Source organism: Pelodiscus sinensis, chromosome 1, assembly GCF_049634645.1.
Source record: "Pelodiscus sinensis isolate JC-2024 chromosome 1, ASM4963464v1, whole genome shotgun sequence".
Lineage (NCBI taxonomy): Eukaryota > Metazoa > Chordata > Testudines > Trionychidae > Pelodiscus > Pelodiscus sinensis.
This window is the reverse complement of record NC_134711.1, coordinates 208193379-208219212: the sequence shown is the minus strand read 5'-3', so window position 1 is coordinate 208219212 and position 25834 is coordinate 208193379. Positions and strand designations below refer to the sequence as shown.

The window sequence follows — 25834 nt, the reverse complement described above, 5'->3', positions numbered from 1 at the left end:
GACTATGTAGCACTTTAAAGACTAACAAGATGGTTTAATAGATGATGAGCTTTCATGGGCCAGACCCACTTCCTCAGATCAAATAGTAAGCTCATAATCTAATAAACCATCTTGTTAGTCTTTAAAGTGCTACATAGTCCTGTATTTTGTTTTAGCTACACCAGACTAACACGGCTACATTTCTATCACTATGCTTAATGTGCTGAGCCCTCACAACTTGTAGTACGTTAGCCTTAAAACATAAGCGGTAAACCTAAGGTGGTCTCAAAGTTTTCATAGTTTAGTGAAAGGAGAGTTAGACTGACTATGGTTAAGAAAACAGAAGAAGAAGTGAAATAAAGCTAGTACAACATACGTGACCTTTACTTAATCTTAATCCCATTTTCCTGCTTTTCTATCACGCCTATAATCTCTTCCAATAAAATGTAGAAGCCTCAGCCACACTGGTAATTTACACTTCACTGGGAATCATTTTAGATTATTATTATAAGAGGTGTTCTGTATTTACTTAAATACACTATGTACCAATGTCTACTGACATTTTGTCATCTATTCTACCTTTAGAAATACGTATCTGATTGAAATGAAGTGGAAAAACCACCAAACAGTACTGCAGGGGTTAAGAAAAGCTTTTGGGCCCAGCTAGCCCCACCCTCTTATACCTGCAACAAAAGTTAGGCCTGGAGAAAGGAGAGAAGAAAAGAGCAAGGCCCAGATCAGGACTGACTGGCAAAAAGGCAGGAGCTAGCTACTACCCTGTCTCCCAGCCAAGAGAGACTGTGAAGGAGACCTTGGAGCCTCCACCAATTGAGATAACTAGCTGACTCTAGCCCAGAGACATTGTGAGGTCTGGCTTTACCAAACTTCTAGGCTCTTTCTACAGAACTGCAGCAGAAGCCACTCAAGATTCACAATAGGATGCCACAGGATGCAAGTCACACTAGCAAACTGGACTATAGGGAACACACCCCCAAACTGAGGGAACTCTAACAGAAAGTAGCCCAGGGCAGTGGTTTAGAATTCCTTGCTTGGAGTGCCCCTATTCAGGGTACCATCTCAAACAGGGCCGTAATGATGTAGATAAGGATGCTAGATAGCATGTAATTGAATAGTGATGTAACCACATCGAATTTCACCAGTAAGACAACTATTCAATAGTTCCTGGTGGTGGGGCTGGCAGCCAGTGTGCTCCTAGCCCCACTCCTGGGGAACTCCCTGCCACTCAGCACTGATAGAGGCACCCTTTTAAACCGGCTCACCCTAGCACCAGCTCCTCCTCCCTCCCACCTCCACCACGGGGGTAGGCAGATCCATGGAGCTTACAAACTGACTCCCTGCATGTATCAGCTCCTATCACCTCCCCCCTCACCCTCCGCACTGTTGCCTCTCTATCAGATCCAGTGCTCATGGGTGTTGTGTATTGGGTTGTTGTAGATCTAGATCTTGTTGTCAGCCCAGCCCGTTTGGGCTGATTCTAGTTAGTTCTGTGTTATGGAATAAATGGACACTTGCAGCTGCTTCCAGCTCTCTGCGTTACAAATGATTTCTTTCTAAACTTCAAACGATGTAACAGTGGGGAGCTAGCTTAAAGATACAGAGGCAGCAGGGAGGGGAATCCACGTAGTCAACGAGATTAACTGATAAAACCAGGCTAATTGGTTAATTGTGTAGTCATCTACACACTGATATCCCTAGTTGAAAAAAGGTTTGGATTTCCTTATCCCCTTTACCTGAAAAGCGGAGACATCTTGACCAGCCAATCACCACCCTCCCAGTATCCTGTTACATTGCAGCTTTTGTGTAGCAAATGGGGACCTCATATACCAAAGGACATACAAAAAGTGGAGACAGTACAAAAATAATCTTACTGAACTGCATTCCTTCCGCCCGCCAAACCATTTACATGTAGGATGAAATCATTTCTAACCAACACCCATGGTAGAAGTTCAGGCATGCATCCCCACACAGAATATGACTATTTAGAGAAAGTATTTATTTTCCATGACCATTAACTAGGAGCAAGACACACACACACCCTTTTTATATATATCTAAAAAGCACATTCACAAGAATATTCATTCAGGTAATTAAAGAAAATTCAACTACAACATGGATTTCTGGTTCTATATTTACACATCAATCTTGTAATTGAAACACTGTCTATCATACTCTAACCAGTGATATTTGCCTTCAGAGAATAAAAATAGTAAACAATTCTGATTGCTTTTTAAATTTCATTTATTATGTGCAACCAAATTGCTAAAATTTTAAAGGATGTGCTCAATTTTATTTTTGCTCCCATGATGTGGATACTCATTTTGTACAATCCAAGATTTAGAGATATGAATGCCAACTCTGCAGTTGATACATTATAGTAACAAGCCTATCACAGGTGTTTGTGCCATATTCACACCATCTCAGTTTCACATCCTGAATCGTTAACCCAGCACAGTTTAGACTGGCTACACATGGATGCCTCTAGCGTAATAGTCTCAATATTACTGTAAACATGACACCTAGACACATTTTTCACCAACAAATCTGATGTTAAGATATTCTTGTTTTCCTCTCCGTCAATTTGTCAGACGAATTCCGCCCCCTCCCGCACCTACAAAAGAACAGTAACAAAATAGATCGGATTAAAATATTTCCCTCGAGATTTTTTTCCTCGCTTTACTCCACCAACACCATTTAGACACCCACATTCCTCCTGGCCACAGGAAGGTACCTTTTAAAGCCATCAAGCAGTGTGAATTTTGCAGAATGAGCTATTTTTAAAAGTCTGATTTTGTTAACTTTACGTTTTCAAAACACTACTACTATTACTATTCAAAACACCCTTATTAGATATTATCTTTCTTATCCTTATTGGGGTGGAAAGGCATGGAGTGCAGGAGTGTACTCAGTAATATACAGAGAGTCCACAACAGAGCTGTCACTAAAACTTGGAAGATCCAGGATCATGTTCAGTCTATTACTGATTTCTTTTCTAAAAATTATGTAAGCAACCCTTAACCCTATTAGAAGCAGCACTCTAAATACTACACATTTTTTAAAAAAATTCAATATTTGCAGTATTTATGCTGTTTGTTTATTCCTTCACATTTCACTGTACTTTGACAATGAAAGCTGCCTAATCATTTTCATATTGATATAGTAAGAAGCCACTTTCAGAGATTTTCCCATTAATTTTTTTTGTATTATTTCTTAAAAACATTTTTGTTTGGTAAAAAAATATAATTACAAAACACATTTTGGATCAAATTTTACCTGACTAGTGTGTGTCTACTTTATTCATGCAAGTATTTGTAAAAAACAAAATTTAAAAAGCCACCTGCTTTCCTATCTCTTCTCCAGAAAGTGCCCAGTGTAGTTTTAAATTATCTGAAAAGCTCTGCAAGTCACACATGGTTAAATTATCATTGCTATTTCTGTCCTTAATTACCAACTGGCACACATATCTTCCCTGTGAACCCAAACCTCACATGAAAGCTTCCTTAGCCCAAATCGCAGCATCCTTCTTAGAAAGTCATCTATTTGGAATCACGTTCCATAAGAGGATGACTTTTACTAACAGTGCCATTTACTACACAGTTCTAGCCTAACACATAACTGAAGCATCTCTGCTAATTGTAACTGTCAGATTCCAGATAATTAAGGAAAGAATAATCATGACAAGGTGTGCATTGAAGGGGAAAAAAATCAAAGTTTCTTGATCAACCAGAGATTGGAAACAGCACTGTAGAGCACCACGTATTCCTAGGAAACCATGGGTTTTGATATTTTCATATAAACGTTCCAAGTAAAAATGGACTTTGTTTTATAATTTATGCTAAAGAGTGTCTCATTTATTCCAATATGAAACTGGACATGCAAGTACTGAAAACAATAAGCTATTGTTAGAAGTGAAATTCACTCTAAAACTTGCACTTGACATACTTTACATGTCTTGGCTCTCTGCTTTCCTCAATGCTGACCAATGCAGCAATAAGCCTGTGGCATGAAGATAGCTACACAGTCTTCCCCCACATCTACAATTCTCTGGTAAAGTTCTGCTCCAACTTCAGCCAAACAGATAAACATGATTGAGGAGGAGTTTAAAAACTCTATAGGAAGTGAGTGCTTCTTTGTTTTGAGATTTTTCAGATTGCCAAAATTACTGACCCCGCCCGGCAACCAACAAATTACTACTATTTGGAAGAGTCCTAATTCACACCCTGGGTAATGCAGCTCAGCCAATTCATTCCAACACCCTGATGACACACTGCTGTTGCTCCATCATGAATGGTACCTTTTTAATGCAGGATTCAGTAACTGAAAATATATATGTATTTCACACACACACACACACACACACACACACACACACACACACACACACACACACACACACATTACAGCAGACTATGAAAGTCTGCTCTACAACATTTCAAATATACTCCTTTTTACCAGAAATTCAAAATGTTTACCTGTATATTTATCTGTAAGAACTTAATCTTGGATTCTCCAATCTCTTACTCTTGACTGACTCATATTATGAGTCTCAGAAAAAGGAGCCACTCTGGCTATGTCTACGCTACAGAGTTTTTCCAGGATACTCATCCCACATCCGCTTTTTTGGAACAGTTTCAGAAAAAGCAGGCGTGTTCTTTCAGAAGCCCTGTATTCCCCATTTTATGAGGAATAAGGGATGTTCCGAAAGAGGAGTTTTTTCCCACATTTGACCCTGTGTAGATGGGCCAAATGTCAGAAAAGCCTCTCCCACCCCCACCCCCCACCCCAAAAAAATTGGAAAAAAGTACAAAAATTGTGGGGGGTTTTCCCAGAAAAAGAACGCAGCATAGACATAGCCTCAACCTGAGAGATCCTATCATACCTCTGCTGCTTTCCCTTAAATTCTGACAGCATCAAGCTTAAAGTTACTCAAAAGAATCACAATATATGTAAGTGACAGCTTCTACTCTCTACTTAGACAAAAAAAATTAAAACTAAACATATTATCTGAGATTTAGGGAGGAAATACGAATACCCTGGAAACTGGTGACTATCTCTAAATCATAGAATAATAGGACTGGAAGGGACCTCAAGAGGTCATCGAGTCCAGCCCCCCGCCCTCAAGGCAGGATCAAGCTCCGTCTACACCATCCATGACAGATGTCTATCTAACCTGTTCTTAAATATCTCCAGAGAGGGAGATTCCACCACCTCCCTTGGCAATTTATTCCAATATTTGACCACCCTGACAGTTAGGAATTTTTTCCTAATGTCCAATCTAAACCTCCCCTGCTGCACTTTAAGCCCATTACTCCTTGTCCTGTCCTCAGAAACCAAGAGGAACAAATTTTCTCCTTCCTCCTTGTGACACCCTTTTAGATATTTGAAAACCGCTATCATGTCCCCCCTTAATCTTCTTTTTTCCAAACTAAACAACATCTGAATAGTAATGTGTCATTTCAGATTTCACGTCTGATGCATGAGAAACAATGTATGCAGATAAATATTTCAACTTATGTAGTCCCCAAAATAGAATTCTATGATTCTCTTTGTGGTTCCTCACAAAGGAGATAGGCAGTTGCAAGGAGAAATACTTGGAGGAAATTCCACCTTTTTGTCTGTGTATACTTAAAGCAGATTCTTACAGAAAAAACTAAACATTTCTAGATCAGAAAGAAAGAAGGCTCCAATTATTTGATTTTTTTTAAAGTTTACTACATTCTCTGGTTTATTTGATTAATGGTTTGTATCAGTTATAATTTAAATTTCCCTGAAGACTAGTATACGGTGATCACAGGGACAACAGTTACCTAACATTTTGCAGAAATCACTTTAAATATATTTAAGCTTTTGAAAAGCCTCTGTTTCTCATGATTTTAAAGGGTTGGGGATAACACCTCATTGCCTTACTATTCCACATAACTGCCATGCTTTCACTTATATTTCCTCTTTCCTCATCCCCAAAAGCCAGGTCCTTCCATTTGAGTAATTCACTCAGGAACTCACCATGTAGGCTCTTGGCTGCAGGCACTCTTCCTTCATCCCCTTCCACCTCCCTCCCCATCTCAGCAAGAAAAGATGTGCTTTTATTAAAGACTCTATATCTTCTTCTATAATCCTCTTCCACTGCTGACAGGCCTTGCGGCAGCATAACTCTCCTCCTGCTACAGTGCTTTTTTTCAGAGCTTGTCAGTGAAATTTTCAAACTGGTAATAACTCTTGCCAACCAAGCACACGTCTTAACATCCATTACCCGCTACCTTAGAGCAATATTCACTGCTTCTGCAACATCCACTAACGTGTGCCTCCCTCAGTCCCTCTTTACTTTTAACAAGGGGAGCAAGTGGTTTAAATGTATTTTTATAGGCAAGTTTTCTATTACTGTTCACTGAACAAAACTACTTAACTTAATACCTTCTAGGAAATTTCTGACCATAACAAAACTGGCATTATTTGAAAGCACTAGGGAAAACTTCCAGTGTCTTCTGACTGCTCACTACCATGTCCATTAAAATCAACACAACTTACCTTCCATTGCAAATACCCAATAAACAGTAAAGCTTTTTAGTGTTGTCATGTGTATGGCAATGGTGGGCAACCTGGGGCATGCAACCAGCCCATCCAGGTTCTATGTGTGGCCCTCAAGCAAGCCCTATCCAGGGTGAAGGGGGCAGGAGGGCCATTTGGCCTCGGCCTCAGGAGACATTTTTTTCTACCAAGTCATTTACATTCATTATACACCTTGCAGTTATAACAGAAACAACAAAAGAAGCTATATATACACACACACCTGCAAAACAATTATTTAAATCACTGTGGAACCTCAGGCCTTTGCCAATTATTTGGTCACATCCAAGTTTTCATCTACATGACTGAAGTAGTTTCTGTGATTAGAGATTCTATGTTATAAAATGCTGTTTGTAGTCTTTGAATAATTTAAAGATTTTGAAAGTTGTAATTAATTCTGTTACTGTAAAGTGATTTTGCTTGGTCTGAGGGCGAATTTAACCTTTAAATTAGATGTTTATCTGTGCATAGGAGATTTTCGTATTCCTGTTTTTTATGATGTGCCATCGTATACAATAACCAGATCAGGTTCCTCTTCATCCAGTTTTAGATTCACCTTTAAAGGCTTTTTTTGTGATAAACTTAATTCTAGTTTTTTAATAAACTTTATATCTAATCTGACAATCCCCCCATCTTCATATTCATAGAAATGCACCAGTTATTAGAGGAATTTAATAACAGGAACATGTTAGATGAAATTTCAGGACTTTCAAATAACGCTATAAGGGCGGTAGTACATAACACCCTAAAACCATTATTATATAATATTCATTGCGATGTATAAACAATTAATTTTTTTTATAACCAATAGCCTTTAGCGAATTAATCAATTGTGTGTTACTGTGTTTTAAAAGAACCCTTTTACAAAAACAAAACGAAAATGTGAAAGTGGTGCAAGTAAGAGACAGCGAAAGCAATAGAGTGAAGCAGCAATTACAAGTATAAAGCCAATAACATCATTTCTCATAAAAAAGATGCCTCAGCCATTAGATGGTGACCATACTGACAGTGACACTTCCAGTTCTGGTGATGAAAACTTTGTATCCACAAATGACATTTAAATGCCACTGCCTCAAAATGAGGTCATTAGTCAAGAGACAGAAATGCCAATAGCAATAGATGCAGAATCTATGCTTAATTTAGAGACTGTGCAGACAGAAAATAAGGACCTCGGAGATGCTGCACAACAACAAGAGCAAGAACTTATGACTGACACAGTGCAACAACAGTGGCATCAGAACCTGATATTGGACTTCTTGATAAAAACAAAGTTGCTCAAAAGCAGTCATTTCCCAAAGTTAGTTGTTTTCAGATTCCAAGTAATATACTGAAAGATGCTGAAAATCATGCTTTTTCCACCCATCTGCTGACAAAAACCCTTCCAAATGGAGAGATAGACACAAGACACTGGCTCTGATGGAGCATGGAAAAGCAGGCTCTGTACTGTGTATCCTGTTTCATTTTCAACAGTAATACCTCAAATGCATCAGTACTGTCTGATCCACCTGGTTGGAGCATCAGTAAACGTTGAAGGAAGTTGAAAGACCAAATTCCTGCATGTGAAACTTCAGAATCGCATAAAGATAATGATGTTACATGGAAATCAGCTTGTAGCACAGCACTAGCTGACAGTTCAATTGAAAACTTACCCGAGTGAAATAAACACAGAAACTGATAACTGGGGGGAAAAAAGTCATTGAGCAGATATTGAATGTAATTATTTTTCCTTTCTGAATGGGGATTGGCCAGTGACCCTACAAAAGGAAGCTTTCTTGGTACCCACTTGAGCTAAGTCCATTATCTGTCTACCAGAATATAAAATGAGTTTATTGAACTGTGTTGGACTATTGTGCAAACAATTCTTGAAGAGATATGAAATGCAAAGTACTTCTCAATTATTATTGATGCAACTCCAGACTGTTCTCATAAAGAACAAACTACCTTCGTTGTTCAGTATGTTAGAATTGCAGGAAGTGCAAAGGTTTCAATTGAAGAATGATTCATTTTGTTCAACAAAATCAAGAAACAAACCGGAAAAGAAATTGCCACTCGTGTATCAGAAACTCTGGAAGGCTTTAAATTAAAAATTCAAGTCTGTATTGGCCAAGCCTATAAAAATGGATCCAATATGGCTGGGAAGTACAACAGAGTACAAGCAGTCCTTTTAGAGCAAAATTCAAATGGTGTTTTCTTCAATTGTGGAAACCATACACTAAATCTGGTCATAAAATCATAGAATACTAGGACTGGAAGGGTCCTCGAGAGATCATCAAGTCCAGTCCCCTGCCCTCATGGCAGGACCAAATACTGTCTAGACCATCCCTGATAGACATTTATCTAACCTACTCTTAAATATCTCCAGAGATGGGGATTCCACAGCCTCCCTAGGCAATTTATTCCAGTGTTTGACTACCTTGACAGTTAGGAACTTTTTCCTAATGTCCAACCTAAACCTCCCTTGCTGCAGTTTAAGCCCATTGCTTCTTGTTCTATCCTCAGAGGCCAAGATGAACAAGTTTTCCTCCCTCCTCCTTATGACACCCTTTTAGATGCCTGAAAACGGCTATCATGTCTCCCCTTAGTCTTCTCTTTTCTAAACTAAACAAACCCAATTCTTTCAGCCTTCCTTCATAGGTCATGTTGTCTAGACCTTTAATCATTCTTGTTGCTCTTTTCTCTGGACACTCTCCAATTTCTCCACATCTTTCCTGAAATGTGGTGCCCAGAACTGGACACAATACAGGCAGTCCCCGGGTTACGTACAAGATAGGGACTGTAGGTTTGTTCTTAAGTTGAATCTGTATGTAAGTCGGAACTGGCGTCCAGATTCAGCCGCTGCTGAAACTGACCGCCAGTTCTGACTTACATACAGATTCAACTTAAGAACCCCAAGTCAGCTGCTGCTGAAACTGATCAGCAGCTGATTCCAGGAAGCCCGGGGCAGAGCAACTGTGCCTTGGGCTTCCTGTAGTCAGCGCTGGTCAGTTTCAGCAACGGCTGACTTGGGGACGTCTGGAGCAGAGCAGCTATGGTGCTGCTGGGTTGCTCCAGTAGCACCGCTCCTCGGCGCTACTGGACCAACCCAGCAGCACCCCAGCTGCTCTGCCCCAGGGTCCACAACAAAAGCCTGGTCTGCTGGGGGGGGGCATACTAGCTGCGCCCCCCCCAGCAGACCAGGGACACAGGGAGCAAAGCGGCAGCCAGAGCGGCAAAGCCTCAGAAGCGCGGGACCCCCCCGCTGCTGCAGGTTTGCTCGCGGTGTCCCTGGTCTGTTGGGGACCGTCTCCAGCAGACCAGGGGCACTGCGAGCAAACCCGCAGCAGCGGCGGGGTCCCCCGCTTCTGAGGCTTTGCTCTGGCAAAGTCTCAGAAGCACGGGACCCCCCCCGCTGCTGCAGGTTTGCTTACAGTGTCCCTGGTCTGCTGGAGACGGTCCCAAGCAGACCAGGGCACCGGGAGCAGCTTTTCTCGCCCCGGAGCTCGAGGTGGCTGATCGCTGCCTGTGAGCTCCGGGGCGAGAAAGCCCCGTTTGTAAGTGCGGATCCGACTTAAGTCGGATCCGTGTAAGTCGGGGACTGCCTGTACTCCAAATTATAAAAGAGTTTACACACGAAGCCAGAAAAGCATTTCTAAAATGAAGATTTTTTTGCTTGCAGAGGAAACTCACAATTATAGTTACATTTTAATATACATGCTATTGGTATACTGACTTAATTGTTAATAAATGTCTCAAGTGTTCATTTTCATATAGTCTTTTGGCTTTAGTATGACCCTGTGGATGAGAAGTTACGATATGTCAGGGATTTGGGGCTGGAGCCTCTAAACTCAAAGTGGCCTGCCCAGAACTATATTACTTAGGTTGGTTACACAATAGGCACACCTTCATACTCACCAGTAAATCAAAGACAGTTGCACATATATGGTTCTGGGGTCATAGCAGCATAGGAGTTCTTGGCTTAAAACAGTAGGAATAGTACTCTTGCAAATTATTGCCAAGTAAAGTTTTCAAGCCCTGAAGACCTTATCAGAGCATGAACGACAAATGAATAATACCTAAAACTCAGGAACATAAAACATATTGGGCACAATATACAGAAAAAACAAACCAAAATGCAAAGTTTCCCTCATACTGTCAAAATAGTTGATATAATAAGCTCTCTTTACATTATCTTATAAAAATGGGTGGATCTCAGTTAATTTGTGCTTTGATGCAATTGTCTCAGATTTTATTCTAGGTCTTCAGCTTGTCAACAGTCAGTTGACTAACTGTAGGATTCAGTGACTTTACAAACTCTGCTCTCTCCATAGAGCAGTCTCCCTAAACAACCTAGAGATGTTAAAATATGTTAATTTTTATAAACATATAATTGCTGAAATTTACAATGTTTACCTGTGGGGGCCCAGGCAGGAGCTGGTGCTCATGGGGAGCCAGCCTCCTGTAACCGTTAGGGTTAGCCAATGAACCCAGACTCATCAGTTAACCAAATACACAGGTACACATTAGCATTCCTAAAACAACTTATATCATGCACTCTGCGTCCCATCTCCCTTTGCGTCATTCCTGTTCAGACTCTCTTCTACAACAGGGACTCTCAAGCTTCATTGCATCGAAACCCACTTCTGACAAAAAATATCACTACACAGCCCCAAGGAGAGGATAGCAAAGCTTGAGCCCCACTGTCCTGGGAAGGAGGGACCAAAGCTGAAGTTACAAGGGCTTCATTCCCAGGCAGGGGGTTGTAACCTGAGTTCAAACACCCTCAGGATTCAGCTTCTGCCCCAAATGATCAGGTTCAGGCTTTGGTCCCAGACCCCAGCAAGTCTAAGCTAGGGATGTTAAATGGCATTTAATCAGCTAATCAACTAGTCAGTTAGTTAATAAGGAAGGGAAACTGCAGAGCCGCAGTGGCTCCAGGAATCAGCTGTCCCAGCTCGCGCCTGGTCCCCCCTGCTACTTATGCTTTTTAAATGTCTTAAGAGCCACCACCTCTGCCTCCCCTATCCCTCATTGAGATGGTGCTGGGGGGGGAACTGGCTTAAAAGCCAGCTCTCCCCAGCACCTGCTCCCCCACCTTGCTGCCTCTCTCTGACAGAGGCAGCAAAGGGGGGGAAGCATATGCTTATTGGATTGTCAACTAGTTGGTTACATCCCCACTCTAAGTTAGCCCTTAAAATGGGACGTGACCTATCGTTCAAGAACCAACGTTCTAGAATCTAACCTCAGAAAAACAACAAAGCCACATTCTAGAATACCACCTTGAAAACCCCTAGATCAGGGCGGGGAACCTTTTTTGGGTCAGAGACCACTAACCCTCAGAGATATCTTCTCATACAAAAGTGAGAAGAAAAACAAACAAAAAACGAGACATGCGCACACAAAAATTTTATAAAACGCCTTGATGTGGTATGATGTTCTATTTTTTTATTTAGAATTTTAGTGTGATGGCTGAGTTTGCTTTTTGCAGGGAAAGAGCTGGGGGGGGCTTCTCTTCCCTCCCACTCCTGCAAGTGATTGCCCCCACCCTTCCCTCTGGTCCCACATATCTCCTTAACTGTTAAGGAGCCATTGCTGGCAGCATGTGGCTCCACTCTGCTGGACGCTGTTCCCTGCTGCACCCAGCCTATTCAGAGAAGGAGAGGGGGGAGCTGTCTCCACTGTGGCCTCCTCTGCCTCCCAAAAAGTGCCCCAGGCAAGGAAAGGGCTCCAGGGCTTCTCTTCCCTCCACCCTTCTCTCTCCTTTGGTCCTGCATGTCTCCTTCTCAGCAAAATGAGTTTTGCTGGCAGTCAGCCTTTTTCAGTTCCTCCTTGCGGAAACGCCACAGGGCTCCAGCATATGGACCTTCTCCCTCACACCAGATCTCTTGCGTGGGCCTCTCCCATGTCAGTAGAAGAACCGGAAGTACCTGGCCTCGCTGCAGGGGAGACTGGGAGACATTTTTAAACCAACCCCCAGCCACTGGACCCCCGAAGGCTGGATGAATTTGTTTGGTGAGCTGGATCCAGCCTGCAGGTCAGAGGTTCCCCACCCCTGCCTTAGATGTCTTCTTCCAGGGTCTAATAAAAAAACCCACTGATATCAATGGAAGGACACCTATCAATTTCAGTGAGCTTCAGACCAGACCTTTAGCATTTCCATAACTGCTCTTCCTAATCATAGCCACAGCATTTACCTGTGTTTCGCACTAATAGATGTTTGAAGTTGGACAACAAACACTCTCACACGTTAACAGCAGATAAAATATTTTGAATACAGGGAAGGATATCTTGTATCTGAAACACACGACTCAAAATCAAGAGACTGAGAATAAAACTTAGATTCTACCTCAGATGTCCTTTGCAATCTTGACTAATTGCAATATTCAGCTTCTTCCATCAGGGAAACCTGCTTCCCTCATACGGTACATTTTTTTATTATTATTTGTGAAGAGCTTTCATTGGAAAAAAGTATACACATGGAAAGCATTACTATTGTTATTAAAATACAGTCATGATACTAGGGATAGAATAGTGTACATGAGTAAATGATTCACTGATGAGCCTGGGTTCATCGGTTAACCGTCATGGTTACATGCAAGGGCCTCTCCCACTCCCACACTGCTGCCTCTGTGTCAGTGGCAGCAGTGCTAGGGAGTGAATAGGGCAAGTAGATGGGATACAAAGGCAGCACAAGGGGGGGCAGGCACCTATGCGGGAGCCAGCTGAAAAGCTGGCTCCCCACAAGCATCGGTTCCTACTTGCTCCTACCCTCCTGCATGTAAACATGTACCCGCTGAAAATTTACCAAAATACACTCATTTTAACATGCCTACATGATATCATGTGAAGTATTGTAAAAAGAAAGGCATCATTGCCTCAAGTATTAAAAATGCTATTAATACAGTGTTTATTCATGTCCTGATATTTAATGGAAGATTATGTTTATTTCCTTTTGGAACAGAGCAAGATCCATTTTATGATGTGTCCTATGCCCTGCTTAACTAAATAAATAGCACATCCTTAAGTGATTAAGGTTTTCCAAATTCAGGGTTTATTTTACTTACAATAAAATAAGTTTATTTTAAACATTTAATTAATTCCATATAGATAATGGAAGATTATTTACTTAGATTATAGCTCTCTTCAAATGATAGCCCAATTTACTCAAAGCAACACACTCAATGACTGAAAATAAAAACGACTTCAAAGTTCTTTCTGCAGTCAATACCCTGGAGCATGCTCGCTTAGTCTTATGATAAGTCTGTATCTTTCTTTGTGGATCAAAGACCCATTAAAAATTCCAGAATTCTATGTCAGAAACTGAATTAATTGCACACTCCAGATACCAGAAAGAACATTTTATTAACATAAAAAACAGTCAGTCATTCTGGTTTCTGTTCAACACACTGGATCTTCCCATTTAACTGAATTAAACTTACAGAGATCAATATGCCATCCATCATCTGACAGGAACAGGAAATCAACAGATCTTCGTCATGTTTGGGGTTCCTCCTAAGCTGCGCGCCTTCACACAAAAATTTTAGGCCTGCCCAACTGGCCAACAGGAAGGTGAGTGGTGGTGGTGGTGGCGGCAGCGGCGGCGGCGGCAGTAGTGGCCTGGTGGGTTCTGGCAGGGATGTGGGGTGTGAGTGGCTGGCCTGCCCTCCCTTATTTGCTCTGGCTGGTGCCGGGGCACTATGAGGCTGTCCCTACTTGGGCAGCCTCACTGGCCCCCAGTTCAAGCTACGGTGGGCAGGATGCCACAGCCCAGACGGGACCAGAGCCATCACATGTAGAGAGGTGGCTGGTCGGCAGCTCTGGGGACCAAAACTGCCACATGGAAGGTGGCATCCAGTCGGGAGGCACCGGCTGGGACAAGAGCTGCTGCGTGGCAGGCGGCAGCTGGTTGGGCAGCCCTGGCTGTGACTGGAGCTGCCAAGTGGCGGTGGCGGCAGCTGCCCTGGGCTGGAGCCGGAGACGCTATATGGCGTGTGGCAGTGGCAGACCCAGGGTCAAAACTGCCGCCTGGCCCCCAAATCTATCCCCCTGACTCTCTGCTGCAGCACCAGCCAGGTGGGCAGCCACCAGCCAGCATCCCTGGCACCTTTACCTCAGAAGCTGCCGGCCAGCCGGCTGGGAGTCCACTGGTTGAAGGAGCCAAGCAGCCCAGCCCCACTTACCCACAGTGAGTAGCTTCCTGGGGGGCTGGGCAGCACAGTCTTGGCCCACCCCCCGCAAGAATGGGCAGCCCAGATCCAGCTTCCATACAGCAGGGAGCTGTCACTTCCCTGACATCTCAGTGCCCCATCCTACCTTCCCCCGCCCTGAATCATCCAGCCCAAGCCACCCCCAGACCGCCCATTCCCTGCACTCCTGATTCCTGTATCCTAAGGTCATGCACCTTGTTAATTATCCCTTGGTTTGGTATTTTCCTTGTACAACAGAGTATGTGTGTGCATGCGTGAGCGTGTGAGTGTGACAGAGAGAATGCATAACTGGTGGGTGCCGCAGTAGTGCGCATCCGAACAAGTGCACATGATGTCAATGTAGGTGCACAAGACAAAACTCACCCCACTCACAGCTGGGAAATCTTAGAGGGAACAGTGGTCATGTTGTCTTTTTACGTATTTCTAAGGAGCTTGGCATCCAGGACCTGACATATGGTTTCACCAATATTACCCTTTCTGCCCTTTCCTATCATAAATCCAAATCTCTAAAACTGTTCATTTTTAAACACTTCCCATTTTTCTCATAAAGGGAGTTAATGTTACTTTTCCCAACTGTTAAAACAAGCATGAGGGGAAATGTATTAAAACAGAAAAAGTGACAAGGAACATCCTGATTCTCATATGACTGTTAGTAAGTAGCTCCGCAAGATTAAAGAATATTCTATGTGCCCCATCTCCTTTCGATCACTGGAGGTGAGAAATGCAGCAGAAGCTCTAAAAGGAACATAAAGGCCAACATCATTGACAAAAACAACCCACTTAGGAAGACACTGCAGGCAGACACACCAACTTTACAACAGCGAACTGACACATGTACAATGAAATTAGAAGGAAACTGTTCTACCCCACAACAAACTCACAGAACTGATTTGACATTAGATATAAATTATAAAAATGAATTTTCATTAAAGAGGTAAGGTTTGGCTGCTTAAACTACAGAGAGCAAATGAATGGAGCAATTAGAATGTGTCTCGAATAGGGAGAGAAAAGTGTGTCTGGATTTTTTTCATACCAGGAACTGAATATACGATAAAAATCTATTTCAGCTCATTATGGGATAAGAAATCTTCAGGGAAATTAAATTCTACAAAAGACTAGAATGCCTGTATTCTGACAATAGAAAGCAATAAAGATGACTCATCCATAAAGTGAGGAACACTTTTCTTAAGGTTTCTTGAATATTAAATTAAAGTTTGTAACTGTGATTTTTATTTGTCAGACATATTTGAGTTTTTCCTGTTTAGAAGGATATTCTTAGCCTTTTTGTTTTAGTATTAACAAAACCAATCCAAAAGCAAGTCAGAAAAAGATAGATCAAGGAAAATAATAACTGAGGTGAAAAAGAATTTTGCATACTGAGAAACCATGAAATGACTTTAAATATTTAAAGGTTCATTTACTTTACCTGCAGAGAGGCTACTTAAAATGTGAATTGCTTCCCCAAAACATTGGAAAAATAAAATCCATTAAAATGAGCGTCTTTTCCAGTCATTAGCAATTTGGGATCCCTGGTTAGAAACTAGAGTAAGGAAGCAAGAAAGAAACAAAAAAGGACCTGTTGCCATAACAGTGGGAATGGGGGGGAAGGGAATCAACGTGCAATATGGAACAGGTGAGAGTAGGAATTGCATGGTGGGATTGGCACAGGATTAAAAAAAAATAGTCCTCCCATGCCACACACAACATGAGCACCTCCGGTCAGCAGCCACTGCTCCTCAGCTGCGCAGTTCTGAACGCAGTATCACTGCCAACAGCAGTGCAGAAGTAATGGTGGTAACTGTAGTATTTGTATGCTTATTAAAAGGGCGGAAGGTAAAAGTTTCTTCACACCACCTCAGAGAACTTCTTGTGCCCCTTTTAGGCGTATGCCCCCTCCCATTTGTGTTCCACTGGTCTACAGAAAACAATCTAGAGAAAGCAAAGGTTTTCGGTTATTATTCTGGAATGACTATTACAAGCATTGTTAATATAGGTTAAAGAACATGTAGCAGATGTATGCTTTTTACAGGTTAAATTGGGCAAAGAGAATTGTTGCACTAAGATTCACAGAAACACATGGACATGCTAATTAGGCACACCTTAAGCAAGAGTGGAGATATAAAAATTAGATGCGGTCTGTCTGATCTCACATTTGACACAAACTCAGATTAACCAAAGAGAGAAAACTGTTAAGAGTTAAATGAAAGTATAATTACATTAATCACTTAAATAATCAATAATGGGAGATAATCTGGCCATCTTATTTGATTACATTATCAAAAATACTATATAAACACCAAATACAAAGAACAATTTTAAAGCAAAACTGCTCTTTAAAACGAAAGATTTTAATAACTAAATTACATAAAGCATCACTTTAAGATCTTCACAATATTCATTTGAAGGGACTTTCAAACAGGGAATGCTGCCATCTTAACAGTCCGTCGGCAGAAGTCAAGACAAAGAAAATGAAATTCGTTATTTGAAGGAGAGAGAATGTCAAACATAAGATTTTAAGTAACAGATCAATCATAACCTTGATAGACTCTGCCCGTTTCATTTATGGCTCTCTCTACTAGACTTTCACAATGTTTGTGTCGCTCTTGGTTGCTTTAAAAACCTCCCAACAAACGACAACAATGGCAAGTGTGAACGTTGCTTTCAATGCAAAACCTCCTCAAAAGGGGTGGAAGTATTTTGTTGGCAAAAGTGCTGACAAACAACATTCATCCAAACTGTCTTTTAGAGACTAGACTGTGTTGACACTAAACTACATACTGTGCTAAAACTACATAGTGTAGACATATCTTAACAGTGAAATGCATTTCCTCTGTCTCAAGACATTTCCCAGGAGGAAGACCAATCCCACACTGAGGCAAGTGTGCACACACACCAGTATCCGTTACAGAGAGATCAAGTACAATGACAGGTATAGCTAAAGACTCAGTACAGGCAGTCCCCGGGTTACGTACAAGATAGGGACTGTAGGTTTGTTCTTAAGTTGAATTTGTATGCAAGTCGGAACTGGTACATATTGTAGGGGAAACTCTAGCCAAACATTTCTCCAGAGCTCAGTTTTATTCTCCCACACCTCACTTCCCTCAGTCCTTTATTCTCAAGCTGAGGTGTCTGCTGAGAAAAGCCGCTCTGCATCTCCCTGGTCTGCTGGGGAGGGGCGCTAGCTTCGCGTCTCCCTAGTCTGCTGGGGGGAAGCAGCTAATGCGGGGTTGCCTCACCCCGTTTGTAAGTAGGGATCCGATGTAAGTCGGATCCATGTAACTCGGGGACTGCCTGTACTGTATATTATTTTCCTGTAAAATGTCTAGCTAAGATTTTAAGACACTAAATTGGTGAGTAGCCTACTAAATGACCTAAACCAAGCACTGGGCACAAGTAAAGCGGCAGACTAACATACTGTAACAGTTTGAAAATTAAAATTGTATAGTTTTATGAAGTTAGAGCATGGAAAAACAGAGAAACTGACTAAGGGCAATATATATGTCTGCATATAAACACATGCATAGAACAGTAAAATCCTCTCAGTTATAGAAAACACAATCTATCTATCTATCTATCTATAAAATTATCTGTGAATCATGCAGGTCACTTACAGCAAATGCATACAAAAAGGAAGTAAATGGTAATAAATGAGAGAGGCTAAATAATCATTATATCAATTTCACAGAAGTACTAGAGGAACTTTGGTGTTTTATTAGTGAAACTTTTGTTAAGGTACACTAGTACTCCTGTAAACAGTTTAACAAGAAAAGAAAATAAACTAGACATTTACCAGGGCCAGTATGAGACCGACATGCTGTATGAAAGCTAAACTTGGATGAAGCAACAATGGAACACACTGTATTAATATGTACTATGCAAATAACTGTAACATGGTGTACTGACCTAGGTAAAACATTGTTTTTCACATAAAGTGAAAAATAATTGTATCAAGGAGAACCTGGAGCAAACAGACTTCCAAAGATTTGCTGAAATTCTAACTTGATAGGCTAGAAATAATTGTGACAGCTAGTTAGAGATGATAAAAGGTAGACAAAAGAGTGGCTTGAGAGATGGTTCTACCAGAATGTAGGTGTGATGGTTCACACTTCATAACATAGTGTTTGTCTGCCTAGTCATTTTTTTATAGTGCTTGAATAAATACATTTAATTACAACTTTTATACCTAACATTTATTTTATTTAAACATAGAAATTGAATATGGACATTCAAATTGAGACTAACTGCTATTAAGAATCAGAGAATGCCCCAAAATTTAGAGCTACTTGAGCCAAAAAGTTTAGTAACAGCTTGTGTGTCTGGTCCTAGCAGAAGGAGATTGTGATTTCCTTCCACAGATAGTGCTGCAATGAAGTTAATGAAAGCCAGCTTGTACACAGGGAGAGCCAATGATTTGAGGGGAGCCAGGCTTAGTTACTCATCAAAATAAAAAGGCAATAATTTGAAGATGGCTAATCTATTAAAATACTGTCCACTGAGACTGCCAATATCACCGCAGTGGGGGAAAGCTCCCCCCCCCCCCCCGAAAGAACCAAGTAGGATTGCCAACCACAGAATACATTGCCAATGGAGGAATTCACAGGAATAAGATTTTAAAAAAAAAGACTTACCTTATTACATGAACACTTAAAAATAACAATCTGGTCACCAATCACAAATTCTCACATTTCAGTGCATGGGATATGTGTTGTTAGTATCTGACTGAAGAGTATCGACAGAATGTTCAAAATTTCTCTTTTTACGAGGTTAAGATATAAATACATCTAAAGTTAAAAGAATTGCTAAGAAATTTATAATTGTTTTAATACATAATAAAAAGTGTGTACTACAAAAATCTTAAGATTTCAACATGTAAGATGCACAATTTTATTTACATGACATACATAATGTATTCCTTTCAGTCAATATATCACACATCCAAAAAGAATGTGAAATATCTAAGTTAACCCTCATGTATTTCCCCCATATTTATGAGAGCCCAATAATGCACACTGAAATATGTATATTATGTATGGTATCAAGACTGCTAACACTGTGATGTTCAGATTTTTAGCTGCTACATTTTTATAGCTGATGATATTCAAGCAACAACTCTTTTCCCCTCCATTTTTGCTGTTCAAAGAGGCAAGCTATTGTTCCTTACTTCATTTTAATCAAAGTACAATAATAATTTTAACTGGTAATGCCTCTAAGCCATTATTTATGTAACTAGAGAATGCATTACGCTATTCTGAACTAAAATTGATGCTTATGAAATGATTATACCACATAAAAGTAAGCACAGAAACTAACACCTTGGGAAAACAATATAAATGTCTCACATAAAAGAATACTATAAAACAACATTAGTATACTTTCCTATACACTGAAATTTTTATGGAAGTCAGCTGAGTGTATGCTGTCGTCATAGCAGCCAAAAAAACTGAAGACATATGTAAGAAGTTACTCCTTATATTTCCACTGTTTAGAATATTTTCTACCTAACTAGGTGCCATATGTGTCACCCTCTTAAATCCTCCTAGTTTTGACCAATCTTTTCTGAAAGGGGAAAAAAACACTTCCCTGAAAAATAATCAAAACCACAGAGTTCTTCCTTAGGTTTCCAGGACAGATCTAAGTACACTTCACAGAGCTTGACATTTGGTATTTACAGTATTCCTCATAATTAATTATTATTATTAGAAACAGAACTGGCAGACACTCCAATACTTAGTTTGCCTAACACCTCTCATTAAACAAGATTACCACCATCTTTCTTGAGCTCTGTCACCACTATTATTTGCAGCAAGGTTTCAGCAGGGGGAAAGCACAGTTTATTAGTATCATGAAAATTCTGCTCAGATTTTAATGAATATAAACTGTTGAAAACCATATTTCTCTACCAGGGCTTATGCCACCTCTGTGTGATTTTGGCAGCATGTAAAAAAAAAAAAAAAAAAAAAAAAACCTGACGAACATTCTGAAGCTGGGATCCCACAACTTCTACCAGAGCAGCATGCAATCCCAGTGAACAGGAAATCCAGCAAGTTACTGCCAGACCAGCTAAAGTATCAGAAGAAGGGATGGGATGTGCCCAAAATACAGTTCCTGTATACTCCTGCCCACCTTCAGGGCTACAAAAGAGGACAGAAATATTCTCCCCACATGTATACCTCCTGCAGTGTGATTAAGGTTGACAACTTTCTAATTTAAAAAAAAAAAAATCCCTGCTCAGCTCCGTACCTGTCCGAAGGCCACGACCATCAGAGGGCCTGATCCCACTTGCTCCATTTCCCTCCTTCTATTGCTCACATCCTCACCCTCACTCACTTTTATCCAGTTGGGGCAAAAGATTGGTGTGCAGACTCCAGCTGGGGGTGTGAACTGTGGGGTGGAATTGAGGCCAACAGGTGTGGAGTGTGGGAGAGGTTGTGGGCTCTTGGGTGGGGCTAGGGAGGAGGAATTTGGGGTGCAGGAGTAGGGATGTTAAATTTAGATTAACTAATTGAATAATCAATGGGATATCCATCAACTATTCAATTAATTGATAAGAGTGCCTCCGCCTTTGAATTGTAGCAAGAGCCCTACCAGGCTCTTGCTACAGTTCAAAAGTGGAAGCCCCGCAGGGAGTGCAGAGCCAGTGGGGGAGTCCCAGTGACCTCATACTCCCTGTGGCACCTGAGTCTTTGAAATGTACAAGAGTCCTGGTGGGGGTCTTGTACATTTCAAAAGCAGAATCATAGCAGAAGCAAAGGAAACTGCTTCAGTCCCCGCTTGCACCGTTTCCCGCTGTGCCTCCACCTCCCCTGTCCCCTACGGAGATTGTGCTAGGGGAACCGCTTTTAAGCCCTTTGGATGCAATTCCCATTGGGAAGTTACATAGCTGGCACTCAGGGTGGGACCAGCATCCAGAGCCTCCCAGTCACTGCCCACTCCAGCACCTACGGACCACAAGGACCTGGTGAGTGCTTCCAGTTGCAGCATAAAGCCAGGGCAGGAAGGGAGTCTGCTTTAGCCCTGGGCCCCTGCTGCACTGCCAACTGGACTTATAGCAGGCTGGTTGACAGTACCAACTGGAGTACCAGGATCCCTTTTTGACCAGGTGTTCCAGTCAAAACCATATGCCTGACAACCCTAGGTAAGATGAGAACCCCAGGAGAAGACAAACAATATTTCAGGTGAAGACAAACAATATTTCAATACCAGAAGAGTATTTAAACTCTCTGTTGCTGAGTGCTTTAGTAATTGTGTATCCATCACACTTATTATTAAGCTGGGACTAGCAATAAATCCCAGCTACCCATTCAAGCAGATCCAAATCTCAGCCAATCTATCACACTGCATATCTTTATGTTTTATTCTGTCTGTAGAATGGGGTTACTCATGTATATATAACCCACTAATTTTCAGTGTATCCACTTCTTTTAGTAGAAGGTTCAAATAGTCTTTGGCTACCAGCCAATATATTTAGTCCTATAATTCAAGGGGTAGCACTCTTATGTTGCAATGCTTAAAATGCAGGATTCAAACCCTGGTGGTTCAGGATCAGTAGTTACTACAATTACCCATGCAACCATCATTCTGCCACCTTGTGCAGATTCTTTCATCACACAATAACATACTATTTTTTCCACAGGACATAGCATAGAATGGATGACACTGATAAGCCTACAGTCAATGAAACTTATTTGTACGGCCCCACCTCATGTCTCTAGCAGTTGGAAGGTATATTAACAAAGCAGGGAATGCAAAAAGATTAAAGATGCTCTTGGAGGTAAGACAGGTGTCACTTCCACTGTTTCTCTCTCATTTTCTAGGGGCCCAACTTGCAATACCAAGGGTCAGATGATCAGCAATGCTCTGAAGAGCAACAGAAGTCAATGGGAGCTGTGGCTGCTCAGCAGAGTCAGGCAGTATAATCTGGAGTTATCAGTAACTGAAGTTGCATGTTCTTATTCTGCCATTGTGTGTCAACCAAATCACTGTACAGTACTTGTCACAGTTTCCCCCATCTGTAAAGCAGGGATAACAGAACTCTTATCTCCCCCAAGAAGTTGTGCAAATAAATGTATTAGTGTCAGTGAGGCATTCTGATGCTACAGTTAATGAGCACCATGAGTAAATAAAAAATTCTGTATTCAGTGCATGGTTTTTTATGATGTGCAGTGAATAAAGCAAGGGCCACATATTGGATGATGGAGATAAAAATATATCGAATAGCTCCTTCATTCCCTGAGCACTGTCCCTCCTGTGCACTGACTGAAGCAGAGGTCATGAAAAAAGGCATTAGCCACATAATTAATATCCATTATAATGCAAGCACCCACACATACAAGGCATTGGAGGAAAATAAGATTTCACAACTGAAGTTCTAGTATTCCCGGGTGTTGGAATGCTTGACTTTGCAAATCAAACAACATTTGAATATGTTCTAATGTAATCATTATTATATTGTGGTAGCACCCAGAAATCACCATTAAAATCAGAGCTCCATTCTGTTGGGTGCTGCGCACACACACATAGCAAAAGTCAGTCCTTGCCCCAAGGAACTTATAATGTGGTTATTTAGAATGAAGCAGGAAAGGAGGGCCCTTGAGAAGCTGAGCCTACACAGGACTCAGAATTAAACTGAGTAGTCAAACTCAATACCAGCTTAACCAGTTTATTCCATGGCTTGGCCTACCAGTATAGACAGGCCCAGGCACTGCAAGAAATTGTGTTTAGATGTTCTGTCCTTGATACCTACTTTAGGCTAAAATATAGCTCATTTCATAGCTGGCAACACATGTAATGGTTGAGAAATGTATACACCTCTGCCCTGCAAGATCAATCCAACAGTTTAAGAGACACCTAAGCACTATCTCATAGCAAGTACTTACTATACCAAAAAGAAAATACAGTCTTAAAATGAACACAAGCCTACAAAGGGACGTGGATGTGAATCCGAAGGGTCCCCGCGTAACCCTAGCAGGGCTCCGAGCAGATTTTCTCACTCTCACACACGCTCCCTTTCTGAGAGTGTTGAACCAAATCATGTTTGACACCCCAGGGAACAGCAAACCATTCAGCAGCATTAACAGCTTCCTTGTGTCGCTCCCACTGACACGGGCTCCCACAGACGCAGGGATCCACAAGTCCGGCTAATCCTTCCCTGGCATTTTTTACACCCGGCCTGGAGCTCCCGGGATGCGGGGAGCTCCCCCAATTCTCTCACGAGCGCCCGGAGACTAAAGTCGCCCCGCACCCAACCAAACACCCAGGGCCGGGCACCCCGGGCCCTGCCCCACGGCGAGCGCCGCTCTCCCCACCAGGGGCCGGGCGCCTTTGCAGCCCAGGGCCCGAGTCCTTCGCTCAGGCCTTGCCCGCCCCTCACGCCTGGCTCCGTCACCCCCCATGCGTGGCTGGGCACCTGCCCCCCGCGTTAGCCTGATGCCAGGCAAGGAGGCGCCGCTTCCCCCCTCCCCGCCGCGCGGCCGTAGCCCCGCTGCACCTGGCGCCCCCGCCCGTCCCTCACCTGGTGCCCGCAGCTGCGGCGGGGAGGTGCCGGCAACCCCCGGCTCCGCCATCTTCCCGCTCGGGCGGGCGAGCGCGGCTGCTGCTCCCGGCTGCGCTCCGGGTGGCCGCACAGGCGCGCTGGCCGCACCTGACGCTGCGGGGAGAGGGGAGGCGGCGGCGGCGGCGGGCTCCGGTGCTGGCTGCGCGCACAGCGGCTGGGGCGGCGGCGCCTGCAGGTGTTTCCCTCCTTCCGCGCGTTGCCGGCGTGTGGCGGCCCGTCTAGCGCCCGCCCCCTGCCCCGGGCACCTGAGCCGGCTCCGGGAGCGGCCCTTGGCCCGGCAACTCCGCTCCTCCGGGCGGGGGCGCTCAGCGGGGCCCGGCCGCTGTCTCCTGCCGGGGTCGCTCTGGCGGGCAAGGGCTGTGGGGGGAAGGGAATGACATTCCCTGGCCTCCCAGCTGTGGTGGCTTCAGGATGCCGGATAATGACGCTTGAGCTTTTTTGTCTCCACTCAAGTTCATCTGAAGAAATGGATTTCGACCAAAGAAAGCTCATGATACTCTATTCTGTGAGACCTTAGAAACCAAGGACTACTCATTGCTTGCCATAATGCTAGAAAAAGGGTAGTCTTGTGGCACCTCAGAGACTAACAAATATACAGGCTCCATGAGCTATTGTGGCTAAAACCCACTTTCTCCATGAAAGCTCGAGATCCTGTATTTCATAGAACACTAGAACTGGAAGGGATCTCAAGAGGCCATAGAGTCCAGTCCTCTGCCCTCATAGCAGGACCCAGTGCTGTCTAGATCATCCCTGGTAGATGGCTATCTAATCTGCTCTTAAATAGCTTCAAAGATGGAGAATCCACAACCTCCCTAGGCAATTTATTCCAGTGTTTAAGCACTCTGACAAAGTTTTTCCTAATGTCCAATCTTAACCTCCTTTGCTGCCCTTTAAGCCCATTGCTTCTTGTCCTCTCCTCAGAGGAGAACAATTTGTCTCCCTCCTTGTGACACCCTTTTAGATATTTGAAAACCACTATCATGTCCCCTCTTAGTCTTCTTCTTTCCAAACTAAACAAGCCCAGTTCTTTCAGTCTTCCTTCATAGGTCATGTTCTCTAGACCTTTAGTCATTCTTGTTGCTCTTCTCTGGACCTTTTCCAATTTCTCCACGTTTCTTGAAATGTTGTGTCAGAACTAGATACAATATTCCAATTAAGGCTTAATCAGTGCATAGTAGAGCGAAATAATGACTTCATGTCCTGCTCACAACACTCCTGTTAATGCATCCCAGAATCATGTTTGCTTTTTTTACAACAGCATCACACTGTTGGCTCATATTTAGCTTGTGGTCCACTATGACCCCTAGATCCCTTTCTATTTGTTAGTCTCCAAGATGCCACAGGGCCACTTCTTGTTTTTTAAAGTTACAGACTAACATGGCTACCCCCTGAGGCTAGAAAATGGGGGTAATACAGCACCCTTATCTCGAAATAAGCTACACAAATTCTGTAGCACAAATTGCATAGACTATTTCAAGTGTATTTCAAAATAGCTTATTTCATAATTTGGCGCTATTTCCCTTAGCTCAAAATAAGC

The 25834-nt window shown here is 42.4% G+C and overlaps 1 protein-coding gene and 1 long non-coding RNA gene across 9 annotated transcripts in view; both read right to left on the bottom strand.

Moving 5' to 3' along the window:
* Positions 1-24586, bottom strand: part of MAP7D2 (MAP7 domain containing 2) — a 128196-nt gene extending 103610 nt beyond the window's left edge. For 2 of the 8 annotated variants that reach the window (XM_006116151.4, XM_006116153.4), the window contains exon 1: positions 24256-24581. In XM_006116151.4, coding sequence (XP_006116213.2) covers positions 24256-24307 — 52 coding nt within the window. In that variant the 5' untranslated portion in view covers positions 24308-24581. Of the gene's footprint in view, positions 1-24255 lie in introns of all 8 variants that reach the window. The other 6 variants (XM_006116154.4, XM_075913432.1, XM_006116155.4 and 3 more) reach the window with 5 other exon arrangements.
* Positions 143-11753, bottom strand: LOC142823124 (uncharacterized). Its single transcript, XR_012898446.1, has 3 exons — positions 10951-11753; positions 10453-10613; positions 143-2608 (listed from the first exon to the last, which is right to left on the bottom strand). It is a non-coding gene; the product is annotated as an uncharacterized LOC142823124 (long non-coding RNA).
* Positions 24587-25834: the final 1248 nt, after the last annotated feature.